We start from the raw sequence: 13,368 nt of genomic DNA, 5'->3' as shown, positions 1-13,368 counted from the left end.
CTTACACCTTTACGATAGCAAACAGGCTGTCTGCAAATTGTGGTAATCATTTGAATAACATTAACAGATTGATAATAACAAATGTTAGTTTTGAGTTCAAGTACGAAAATTGAGTGAATGGATTTCAAATTGCTAAATGTTAACTTGCTGAACAGACAGCTGTAGGCCTACTAGTTACCCCACATTAGCTAAACACTCGTAGCTATACTGTAAATTACGACACTGCACTGTATATGTGTGGCGTGTATTACTAGCACAGATGTAAACACAATGTTGGGCTAAACTGGGAACCGATCTCTTATCTGATTACCGTAACTGTCTGTTATGGAGCCAAATTGCCAATATGCATCTACACAGCGACTCAACTTAACTCAACGTAAAAGGTGTTCAGGAAACCTAAACCCAATGCTAAACCTTACTTGAAAATAGTGCTGTCGCCGCAGGTCTGACTGCTACCCTAAAATTTCATTCGTTATCACTGGCAGTTTGATGCTGATTGACATCTTATTTCGCCTCTTGTTGAAAGAAGCGTTTATTTTGACATCCGGTGGCGCCTTTTTCAAATCAAGGACGGGGAAGAGAGAATATTTCCACAGCTCACGGCTGAAATGAGATGTCAATCAGCATCAAACTGCCAGTGATAGCGAATAAAATTTTAGGGTGGCATCAGGGTGGCCAATCAGATATCAGAGGTGTCCAGTGCCACCCCGGACACCCCTCTGGCTCCGCCACTGAACGCACAAAGAGAAGAAATGGACTGAGACGATCTAATAACTTTATTTCACAATCGGTTTTTACTGGATTCCCTGTCAACATGACCCGTGTTCTCCGTGTGCGTGCATTCACATTCAGTTATTTTTTTAAAATTCGAAATGGGAAGCGTAAAATTCGGAATCCAATTGAACGGGAACCAATGGGGGCGCCGTTTGTCGCTTTTATTCACATAAGAGCTGTGCAACAAGACCATGTACAGCAGTGTATCACAAAGCCTCTGACAAACAGCTAACCTCAACAAGCAGTAACATCGCAATTAAACAGACGAGAGGAGCTCTATGACAACTGTTTGCGACTGGCCACATAATACATACTGCTTGTATGTAAACTGAAACGTAACAGGAGATCGTTCTGTAAACATTAAAGAATCTTTTTTATAATTCAAACAAACAAAATCTACTTTGAAAATTCGTTTTTATTCGACAGAAACAAGTCAGCCACCTCATTCCACAACCAAATTGCATGACTGTTCTCAGATCTGTCCCTATGAAAAGAGTGCATGGAAAAAACAGTATTAATTCATAATGCAATTGGATTTATAGAGCCCCCGGTACTAAAACGAACAAGGAAACAAAAATCAACTGACTGGCTTTAAAAAAGTTAATTGCGGCTCACCTTTAAGTTCATTCTGAGAGGGAATTTAATACTGAAAATACATAACACTGAACAACACAATTGTCTTCCCAATATGAGAAATTACAGTATTTTTGCAAAAAATACTTTCCATGTTTCCTGTACTTGGCAAATGGGTACCAATCGATATCAAATATGGCAAGACAATAATGATTTTCTTTGTTAATGAAAAAGTAAAATTAATGCTCGACTCAAACAGAATTTAAATATTCTATATTTTCTACAGGGCATTCTTTAAAAAAAATTGTAATCACATATTTACACCCCCTTTCCTTAGTCAAAGTCAAATACACACTATATTCAGAAACAAAGGAAAACTGAGAAGAGAGGGATTCATGTGTGTACATTTTGGCTCATATATTCACATCTCATTCAGCTGCATATGTGCAATGTGTGTGGCCTTTACAAAGGAGTGTTCAGGGGGCTGGGTACATCTGTCTGGCCAGCATGTGTGCTTCCAACTACTACTGCCATCTTGGAAAAAATTTGCTCTTATTACTCTAGTTCTCACCATTCTTTTAAAGACTGCATGTCAGAGCCTACAGTAAACTTAGTTGACCCCTGAGTTTCTAATGCAAACCTAGTGTATGATATACCTCAAAACAGTGTGCATTTTAGTGCAAGCCAGCAAAATATGCTCAATTCAACAGAGGTATATTAAGATAGCACCCAAGCTGGCAATGCATCCCCACACTCTTGTTTTTTTTGTGTTTTTTCTTCATCAGCTGGCTAAACCATTGAAGCAAAAGGTGAGCAGGTTAGCATTCTGCTTGCTTAATCCTCAGAACTATCTGCAATTCGCCGCATTAATGCGGCACAGCATTCCCAACCTTGCAAAACCAGCCATAAAATGCTTTAACCCATACATTTTTTAAATTAATGTTTTTCATAGAAAATATAAATATCCCTGAATGAAACCGATTCACAGCATTTTTTTTTTTTTTTGCTCTCAAAGGAATCCAGTGCTACTACCCTTTCGTGACAATCAAGTGGCTCCCAGGTTTCCAGTTAGTGTCTCTGCAGTTCAGACTGGCGCAGTGTGGCATGGCGCGGCCCTCCTTCATTCGCTGTCGTGATATGTCACTGTCCGTTTGCCGCGGTTGCGGGTCCTGACGTGCGGGCCATACGAGCCGTCGCTATCTGTCTCCGACGCACTCCTCCTCTTCTCTCTGGGGAAGAGGGTCCGCTGCCGCTTCCCTTGGCACCGTCCCGTCTTTGCAATCTGCCGGGACCCTGAGCTTAGAGACGGCGAGTGGTAAATGGAGACCTCCTCGTTGCTGTTGTAGTCCGAACTGCTAGTGCTGCTCGTCACACGTTTCCGCTTGCCGTGGCTCGGCCGCTTCATGGGGGATCTGGCCCCGCCTGCAGTCCTCCCTTCATCCTCGGTCAACTCAGACTCAGACCGTGCTTCTGAGGAGCAGCGTTTCGCACCACGCTTCATCGCCCTGTCATCGCTCCCCTTGTCATCCTCATCCTCCTCGGACTCCGACGACCAGATGGGTTTCCCTTTGGAAGCAAGCCTGTGTTTAGGCTGAGTGCCAGGAGCTTTGCCTCGTCCGCCTCCCTTCTTTGCTGCCATAGCCGAGCCCTTCCCATTCCTCGTCTGAATCTCCATCCAAGACTGGAAGTCTTCCTCTGAGTCTTCAGTGACATATTTCTTCTTGGGTAAGGCTCGCAGACATGGCTTTCTGTTGGAGAAGAGCTTCTCCTCACTCTCAGACTGTTCACTCTTACTCTCTGACCATTCATCTGAGGAGGCTAACTGCTTTTTCTTGGAACCCTTGGCAGATTTATTGGGCTTGACCTCTTCCTCCTCCTCCACACTCCCAGATATGAAATCCTCTGCTTTCAGGTTCTTCCCATTGAGCTGAGGACGCTTTCGAGTACCACAGTCTCTGTCCTCGGCCTCAGAGCTCCTTTGTGCCCCCTGCATGACCAGGGACCGCATTCGTCCTCTGGTCTTGGGGCGATCTACCTCCTCTTCCTCCTCCTCGCTTGCATACATCATCTTCATCCTGTCCACAGCTGCCACGGCGGTCCTCCTGGTCCTTGTCGGTATCCGGCAGCCTATGGCTCCCTTCTCGTCCTCGTCATCTGTGTCACAGGAGGAGCGCTCCTTCTCCTCGGATTTGTCACTTTTCCTCCTCCGCTTTTCTGGGTGGCATGCTCCACTGTGCCCGTTCATGAGAGAGCTGCCCTCTGCAACACAAACCACCCAGAAACATGGTCACAAAGACCACTCAAAAAAGTGAAAGGCGCAGCCTTTTATAGTGTTTATAGTGAGTGCCCTTTTACAGCCAAATCTACAGGCAGTGCATTTCATCCAATTAAAGCTGTCACCACATTTAAGCTTGGTTGCAACTTACCCAAAGCAACTTACATAAGTTTTTTTATGTTATCCATTTACAAAAAAGGAATGAGACAACTCTCGGTAATGTACTTTGCCCAAGGGTACAACAGTAGTGGCCCAACAAACCTGCAACCTTTCAGTTATAAGCCCTGCTGTCTACTGCCTCCTTACCACTACACCACACTGCTACCTAAATCACTGATCTCACCACAGAGAAAACTGCACCAGCAAATATCATGGCTACCCTCCTTATGTTTTTCTTCCCCAGCTGTATTCACAGGAGACCCTTTCACCCTGTCCATCTTACCATGCCCTAATTCCACGGCTGCTTTCCTGGTCATTTTCCGACCACCTGTTCCCACTGTTTCGCCGTTTTCATGATGACGAGAGGAAGGGCGTGGCCTCTCACTGTTGCCCTCATTTTCCTCTAATGCTCTGGAAGACCCTTTGCTTTTCTTGGAACCTTCGGGGGATAAACATACTCACTTAACAGCCACAAAGTGGTGGTGTAAAAAAACATACCTGAGCAAGCACCTTCATTTCAAAAATCATTTTATTTTCTGATTTTAGATACATAATTCATGATAAGCAGACTTCTGTTACTGTATGTTTTTAATCTTGATTACCCTTCATATTTTCTCACTGTGCTCTGTGTATGTATTATGCAAGTTGTCATCTGTAAGCATGTATAACTTGGGTTTTTATCCAGTCTCCCTTGCAAAAGAGATTTGAATCTCAGCAGGGTTTTCCGGGTAGAATAGAGGACAAAAAATAAAAAGCAATTAAGGCTGATCCATGAAAAATTACCAGTAGTTTAGATCTTGATCCTAACTATCATCTCATCATTGGCAAATACTTATCAGGAATATGAGAATGAAGTCCAGGAAAAGCCTGTTTCGGTCTAACATGTAATATTACAAATGCCCAACCAAAGGCATTCCCTGGCTTACCTCTGTTTGCGCTCTCATCCGAGGACTGCTCCTCTGACTCTGAGCTGCTCCGGATCACAGCACGTCTCCCACCCCGCATAGCCTGGCGGCCGCCAGTCTTTCTGCCACCTTCCTCCTCGGAGGCGGACCCCTCCTCTTCCTCTATGTCCCCCATCAGCTTCATCTTGCTGACGGCAGCCACGGCGGTCCTCCTGGTTAAAGCCCTGCGACCAACGCTCCCCTCCTCTCCTTCCCCTCTGACGGCCCCAGAGTCGTGGCACAGCTCCTGCTCAGAGTTACTCCCGCGCCTCCTCTGCCGGCGGGGGCCCTCGCTGTGGCCGTTCAGCTGAGCCCAGGTCTCTGCAGGAACCCGAGGCAGGAACTTGTGTCCTTGCTGGATTCGATCCCACAACACTGCCCACCATCCCTGTTCTCCATACTACTCGCTTACTGTGCTATAGAGTGCCCACTGAATTTAAATCTTGGCACTTGACACCCCAGAATAAGAAACTGCTCATTTACTAACGTGTAATTTGGTAATCTAATTTATGTGACAACCTATGTAGAACTAAGACCTTGAGTTATCCACATTAATCATGGATTATCTGGCGGTTGTTAAGTGACCATGTCAGAAGACTGGCTATCCCAGAAGTGTCCAGCTGTTACTTGGTCTGCATTACCTGGTGTCCTCCCACTGGCTGCTGTGCTGGTCCTAGTCAGCCTGGTGCTTCTGCTAGGATAGTGTCGGGAAGATGCAATGGAGGACTGTCCGCTGTTCTCGCTGTCTTCATTCTCGCTGGAGGGCTGCTCACTCTCAGTGTCATAGTCTGGGGGAGAGAAATGCACTCAGACACAGACAGACCTTGAAGACAAAGACAACGTGGTGGATCTGCTTTTAGAGGTGGAAAAAGTCTGACAGCACCAGGAGGGCTGGAGAGAAAGATAAAGCTGAAGACTGCCTCTTAGAGATGAAAGAGGAAGAAAATGGAAGACCTTCTTGTAGAGGTGAAAAGGGCAGACAGAAAGTGGAGGATTGTTCTCAGAAGCTGAAAGATGGATGGACAGGGACTGAACCCTCAGTGAATGACACACAGGTTGCTCTCACCCTTCTTCCTCTTCTCCTTCGCTTTCCTGTTCCGGGTTATTCTTCCTTTTCTTCTTGCCTCTCTGCTAGTATACCGATGGGAGGACGCGGAGCACTTGGTCTTACCCTTCTCCGATTCGCTTGAAGTAAATGTATTTTCGCTTTCAGAGTCTGCCAGAGAACGTACAGAACCGTGCAAATTGATCATTTAACTCAGGCTTATTCTTTGCATTAAAAGGTTCTTTTTGCCTGCTCTTGCAGAAGCTCCCAAATAGCATCTTCAAGTTTATCTTCACTGAACCACAAAACAAAAAAAATGCATGTTGAGCTGGGGACTACTGTACACACGGGGCCATGTGCCCTTACCAGATGTGGACTCGGTGTTGCTTCCTGAGGTCTCTGATGTAGCTTTGGCAGGCCTCTGATAGGAGGTGGAGTCAGAGGAAGAGGGGCTTCTGTGGCCCCTCCTCTTCCTGGAACTCTCCTTGGCAGACACTTTGGCTGAGGTAGATTTTGTGCAAATCTTAGACGTTGTCTCCATCTTTTCCTGAGTTTTGACTGTGGTCCTCTTCTGACTAAAAGATAATCATGAATGAAATGGTAAATACCCCACAATTTCCCACAAGGAACCACGAAGACATGCGTTTCTACACAACCGGCCAATGGGTACAGGGAACAAGGATCATAGGCTATCATGCGACCACAGAGGCCTGCTGGTTTTCAAACCACAGCACACCAAGAGGTCCGATTAGCACACCCAGCTAAAGACCATAATTGCCTGCTGCACGAAATGGCTGGACTCTTTCAGGCTCTAGGGCAGGGGTCTCCAACCTTTTTTCATCTGAAAGCTACTTTGAAAAAATGAAAGTGGCGGAGAGCTACTCATGTCTTATATTACTCACACTTATTCACATAACGTATTAAAACACTCACATTAACCAGCTGAATTAAGCTACTTTTAGTATATACATGTATCAAATGTCAATATCCAAAGCTCACATTTTGGATAAAAAGTATCTTAAACTCACATCAATAGCATGTCAAATGTACGTTGTGTATCCATATGTTTCAAATTTCAATGTATCAAGGTCACTATAGCGAAGGGCGAGAGCAGTCACCCCACCCGGCCTCAAACCTAGGTCTACGGGATACCAAACTGCAGCCTTGACCGTGACGCCAAAGAGCCAGGCTTGTTGATATGGCAGTCATAGAGCATACTCAACCGTAGTGACAGCACTCCGTCACACACATATCAAAACATCTTAAATTCACATCAAAGTCATAGAAAACATTACTACGCGTTTATGACATGAGATGTCAGGCAAATTTGGTGATCATTGGACGCCATTTTGGAACATTAAGCCACATTAAGCCTTTTCCTTATCATGGGCGTCAATGGAGAGGAAAACACTTAATGTAAGATGACGTCCATACTCATAGGATTTCGGTTTTGATTTTTTCACAGGTGAAAGTGTTTATGACAAGACATGTCCGAGAGAAATTTGGTGATCATTGATCGCTGTGTTGGAACATTAAGCCACATTAAGCCTTTTCACATGTCCCTGAAGTGGCGCTGAACGTTGCATCTTTTACCGACTGAAACGCTGGTACTGCCCATGAGGCACACACACTTGTCCTTCACAAAAAAAAAAAAAAAAAAAAAACTCGCGTTCCCATTCCTCATTGAAATAGCATGTTTTTTTTTGGCCTGGCCACTTTCTTTGTTCATCATAAATCTGGCTACTTTATAAGCTAAACTGGCTTGCTAACATCACCAAACTCCTTGCTTCAGCTCAGTAGCTACCTCAGTAGCTAGCCTACAGGGTAACTGACGTGACAACATGTTTGCCTAACTTATTTGATTGACAGCTGATATCATTTTGTGTTGGAGGGGTGCGGGACATCTGTGTATTTGATTGGATTAAAATAAGAAGAGGTTTCCAGGGTGCATTTATTTGTTGTTGGATTTTTTTGTACATAATCTTTGAACCTTTTGGCAAGCTACTCAAAAACAGGCAGCGAGCTTCTGGTAGCTCACGAGCGACGTGTTGGAGACCCCAGCTCTAGGGGGACACATCACCTTTTGTAGCAGATATTCACTTGTTAACATCCTCTCCTAAACTCTGATGTGTTCTCCTCCTCTAAACCCCCGCAACCTCAGACAACTCAATCATTGCCAGCATTATGCCAGCGGCTGGGTGTGCTGAGGGTTTGGATCTGCAGACTGCTGTACGCTCACCACACCAAATTACATTTACTCATTTAGCAGATGCTTTTATCCAAAGCGACTTACAATACAAGAAATACATTCAAGCTACAAGCTACAAATGACATGACTAGCTCAGAGAGCATGACTGTCTGTCCCACTGGCATAGTTCTGATTCAATTTACGCAGCTGACTGATCCGAATTCAGAATCAGGGTTGATCAGATTCGCCCAGAGGCCCGTGCCAAGATTCCGAAGACCTGCTTAAAACCGCAGTGGGACCTGATGGGATTGGTGGCAACTTCCTTTACCTGGTTTCGGTGCTGAGTGGGGCCTGCTGCTGTTGCAGAATCCTCTTCCTGCACCTCTGGCTGCGCCGCAGCCTCTCACTGTGTTTCACAGCTGTCTTGTAGTTTGATATGACCGTTCGGATTCGCTCTTCGAAGAATGCCGAAAGACGCAGAGTCATGCTGTAGATCTGTAGATGGGGCAAGAAACTGGATCTTTACTCCCTTCATTTTTACATCCTAGGCACAACAAGATAAGAGGGCGTTTATCTGTAAGACAATTTTATCCAGTGTGCAGATGCTCCCTCATTGATGGGGGACCTGCTATTACGTATCTATGCCCTTGCTCTTTCACCTGTCTGAGAATGCACCATGTATGTTACCACAACAGTCTTAATAGTCACTAAGATGGGTCTATGCCACATAAGTGTTAGTAAGAATTAAGGAGCACATTACAGATACAAATGTACACAATAAATTTCACTAGTGTGCTCAAAATAATACATAAAATAATAAAAATGAAAAGCAGTCATGAGAACTAAGACAGCTGCCAGTGACCCAGAGCTAGTACCTTTGAACGTTTGTTGGGTGTGTAGGCTTTAGCGTTGAGAAAGATGAGTCTGGCGTCCTTGCAAAGCTCTGTGGGGTTGTCGTACCGGTCCTCCTCCAGTGTCCTCTTCACAGTTTGGAAATCCATTGGAGTGTCGATAATGTCAGCATAGTCCTGCAGAAAAAGAACCACAGTACAGTTATTCCACTTGCTTCATCCAGGGATTGCATTGTTCATAAATGATCAACAGCCTGCCTCATTTTATATGACATACACCACAAAAAAGCTGCCATCAATTTAGAGAGGATCTGACTTTCAGCGTGGCAACTTTACTTTTGCAGTTAACCTAAATGTTTAGCAATATTCATAAAAATTTGAGATTAACTGATGTAGAAAAGGCCGAATATGGGGATATAACAGGTTTAGCTCTACAAAGGGGCTTTAACATTGTGACTGCACTATTCTGCATGTTGCTGGTCTCTCATACCGGGTAGTCATTGGGGTTTACAGGCTGACGGAAGGGCTGCGAGTCCTCGCACTCAAAGATATAGTCCAGGAGACGCTTGCAGTCATCCTTCCAGGCATCCTGGTCATGCTCCTGCTCTTCGGTGCGCTGCAGGAGACCAAGATCCCAATTTTACATGCCAGTGTCACCCCAGCACCGACTGTCCGTTAAGATGCTCCCACCCAATAATTAACACACAAATGATACATTCTCATACATACATTCTCATTATATGTACAAAAATATATGTAAAGTATATATATATATATATATATATATATACCTACCCAAACATCCCACCACATGTTTCTGTCAATGTTAATACAGAGTTACTTTATATTTAATGAGCTTAAATAGAAAAAAAAAAATAGCAATTGTGGAATATGTAAAGGTTTGGGCACCCTTCCAGTTGTAAAGTCTCAGAATTTAACTCATTTGGTCTTAACTGACTCATTAAGACATACGCAGGTCAAGAATTGTCATTAGGAATTGTCAGCTGATGACAATTCCAGTGCTTAATAAATTCTGACTCTTCAAACCTTGTGCCAAAACTGAACAACCATGGGCTCTTCTAGGCAACTGACTGGGCAGAAAGGCAAAGTATAACCCCCATGACTGCAAAGGACCAGCAAGAAGGTCAGCAAGAAGGTTTAGCTGACACAGGAGTGGTGGTGCACTGTCCCACTGTGCAGCATTGCTTGCACAAACATGACCTGCATGGAAATCATCAGAAGGGAACCTTACCTGTGACCTCATCACAGAAGTCAACATCTGAAATATGCAAAACAACATCTAGATAAACCAGAGGCATTTTGGAAACAAGTGCCTGTGGACAAATGAAGTAAAAATGGACCTTTTTGGCCACAATCACCAAAGGTATGTTTGGAGGAAAAAAAGGAGCAGCATTTGATGAAAAGAAACACCTTGCCAACTGTTAAGCATGGGGGTGGATCTATTACGCTTTGGGGTTGCGTGGCAGCCAGTGGCACAGGAAACATTGCAAGGGTAGAGGGAAGAATGGATTCCACTAAATATCAGCAAATTCTGGAAGCAAATGTCACATAGTCAAGAAACTGAAGTTGAAAAGAGGCTGGCTTCTTTAACAGACAATGATCCAAAACATACGTCAAAATCCACCTTTAACTACTTCAAGAAACGCAAGCTGAAGCTTTCAGAATAGCCCTCAAAGTCCCCTGACTTGATCATCATTGAAAATCTTAAACATGTTGTGCATGCAAGACGGCCCAAGAACATCTCAGAACTAGAAGCGGTGTGCAAGGAAAAGTGGGTGAAAATTCCTAAGTCAAGAATAGAAAGACCCTTAGCTGGCTACAAAAAGCCTTTGCAACCGGTTATATCTGCCAAAGGGGGTGTTACTAAGTATTGACTTAGTAGTCGGGGTAGGCGATCTGACGATCGTGGAGACGTTCACAATCTACTTTTTAAGCGAATCGTAGAGATTGTGACCTTTTATGTCGTCTTATTAATGTTTCCAAACTTCACATAAAACTTCGATGGCCAGTAATAATTGTGGATCCACGCCACATTCACAAACTAACAGAATGAATGCCTATTAGATGGCTGTACTGATTGGCCAAATTATATGATGTGCCTCTATTATTAGCGTGTTTGTCCAAGCGTGACAAATTTGAAAAACAATTCAATGTGAGCCAGCAGCATGGCGGATATAGGGCTGGTGCCGAAAGAGGACTCGACGTCAGTAGTGTAGCAGTGGTTCGGTTATGCAGTCAGATATTTCTCAAAGCAAAGTTATCTGTAAACTTTGTGGGGCAACGGTCGGCACTTCCGGAAGTTATACAGTTATGCGCCACTTAACGTCCATTCGCATATACGTCCATAGTCCCATAAGGTTATAATAAAGTTTAAAAATCGTGATCGCAGAAGGGGACATAACCGGACATAGTGAAGGCAACGCTTCCTGCACGCAGCAAACGTATCTCATGTCTCATGGAAATAAAGCAATTGCACTGCCAATCGTATAATGGTACAGTACATAATATACTATGTATACAGTATGGTGTTCGCACAACATCCAAATCACAATCAACATCCTATTTCACAGAACGTATTGTGGACGTTAAGCAACGCATGGCTATATGACAAATCTGTTCAACCACCTTAAAAGGAAGCATCCGAAGGAACATGCCGAGAGTGTTTCACACAGGTCGGTACAAACCCACTCATCTGTATATCACGAGGTCCCGAAACATAAACAGTTATCATTGACCGATGCATTAGAGCAGTAGATAAAACATGATAAAAGCAGCAAACGATGGAAAGAGGTGACTGAAGCAGTCACCTTCTGTCTAGCTAAGGATATGGTGCCGTTCAAAGCTGTGGACAACGTGGGATTTAAGACACTGATGCACACTTCGTATGCACAGTATGATCTGCCAAGTCGCAAATATTTTTCTAATACCGCGATTCCCCATATGTATAGCGAATGCCGACACATGATTGTTGCACAAATAAAGCACGACAAATTTTTATGCAACGATGGGTGACTTTTGTGTTTACATTTAAATACCTTTTCTGTTTGAGTTCTGTGTACTTGAAAAGTCTGTTATTTTATGGTTATTATGTTATCTATTGGCTGGTGATTACAACTTGAAGTTGAAACTGTCTGATGGTTTTTTTTTCTTAGAATGTTCAAGTCTCAAAGTGTCAGAATTTGAAAAGTGCACTTTTGTGTTTATATTTTACTACGCCCTTTTCAGTTCACTTCTTACTACTACAATTTTTTCTACTTGAGTTCTGAGTACTTGAAAAATCTGTTATTTAATGGCTGGGTTACGTATTGACTGTTGATTACAGCTTTGTTTAATATTTAAAATAAAGTTTAACCCAGATTTTAATGACCATTTAGAAAACACTGTCTTTAATGCAATATTGTGTTTTAAATGGTGCAAATCGGTAAGTCCATAGGCTTGTTCAAGTCTGGATATTCTCGACAGTACATTTCAAAACTGGGAAGATCGATCGCGATTTAGATCATGGATCGTGATTGTGTGTTAAAAAGATCATGATATGATTTTTTGGGAAGATCACCCACCCCTACTTAGTAGGGTGTCCAAACTTCTGCACATGCCATAATTACTTTTTTTCTACTTTTTAAGTTCATGACATCAAAAGTAACGGTGCATTAGCATTTGCAGAAAATGTCGTTTTATACTCCGTTTGATGCAGAGGTCGTATTTGCTACTTTTTACTTCAAAAATCAACAAAATATGTAATTTGGCCAGGGGTGCACAAACTTGCATATAACTGTATATAACACATACACTCCCACATATATGTAAACCATAAACATACACCCACATGGATACATATATGCATAAATATATTCACTCCCATGCACACACATGAGCACAAGTGAACAGGGAAACCAAAGTTACCTGTCGCAGTCTACGACCAGAGGATGTACTTGGTGCATCCACGTCATCCAGGTCCTGAGAAAACGGCGAGCATCAGTCTTGGCGTACCCAGGCAAAACGTGCCCACTCGGTTATCTTAATTTCTTAGTGTCATCAAGAACCGGCAGAATGCTCCTTACCTCGTCCTCAGTGTACTCCATGTCCTCCACAGCATTGTAGATCTCCATAATATCCATGCATTCCTGATTACTGACAAAACACAACAGCCATTACAGACACACCATGATCATCATCATGGAGTCTGCTTTGAAGAAGCCATTCATGCAGACAGTGGGGAGAACTCACTTGATGAACCTGAGGAGGGCTTCAGTGATGATTTTTGCCGAGTGGGCAATCTTGCTGCTGGGCTCATTGAAGGTCCTGGCATTGTGCACAATGTACCTCACGTCCCAAACCAAAGCTGATATCCTTCTGCGAGGCAGACATCAAAGCAGGTTTCAGCAAGAGGCATGCGAGTCTGAGGACTGTTATACTGATTTTTAACAATACTTATGCACCCCTCTTTTGAAAGCACCAATCTGACATGTCTGTCAGAGTGGCAAGCACTGCAGTCACACAGGAGAACAGGGTGTAGCAAATGCAATCCTCTTATACAT

General features: G+C 43.6%; 1 protein-coding gene across 2 annotated transcripts in view; it reads right to left on the bottom strand.

Moving 5' to 3' along the window:
- Positions 1–529: 529 nt before the first annotated feature.
- Positions 530–13,368, bottom strand: part of brwd1 (bromodomain and WD repeat domain containing 1) — a 39,285-nt gene continuing 26,446 nt past the window's right edge. Inside the window, exons 32-43 of one of the 2 annotated variants that reach the window (XM_036537102.1) lie at positions 13,058–13,183; positions 12,892–12,961; positions 12,734–12,787; positions 9,300–9,425; positions 8,834–8,986; positions 8,287–8,453; positions 6,137–6,345; positions 5,792–5,941; positions 5,367–5,513; positions 4,708–5,046; positions 4,065–4,220; positions 530–3,606 (exon numbers count right to left, since the gene is read on the bottom strand). In XM_036537102.1, the coding sequence (XP_036392995.1) occupies positions 2,468–3,606; positions 4,065–4,220; positions 4,708–5,046; positions 5,367–5,513; positions 5,792–5,941; positions 6,137–6,345; positions 8,287–8,453; positions 8,834–8,986; positions 9,300–9,425; positions 12,734–12,787; positions 12,892–12,961; positions 13,058–13,183 (2,836 nt within the window). In that variant the 3' untranslated portion in view covers positions 530–2,467. The remainder of the gene's footprint in view (positions 3,607–4,064; positions 4,221–4,707; positions 5,047–5,366; positions 5,514–5,791; positions 5,942–6,136; positions 6,346–8,286; positions 8,454–8,833; positions 8,987–9,299; positions 9,426–12,733; positions 12,788–12,891; positions 12,962–13,057; positions 13,184–13,368) is intronic. The other variant, XM_036537103.1, reaches the window with a different exon arrangement.

Source organism: Megalops cyprinoides, chromosome 9 (genome assembly GCF_013368585.1).
Source record: "Megalops cyprinoides isolate fMegCyp1 chromosome 9, fMegCyp1.pri, whole genome shotgun sequence".
Taxonomy (NCBI): domain Eukaryota; kingdom Metazoa; phylum Chordata; class Actinopteri; order Elopiformes; family Megalopidae; genus Megalops; species Megalops cyprinoides.
This window is presented reverse-complemented; position numbering and strand designations above follow the sequence as displayed.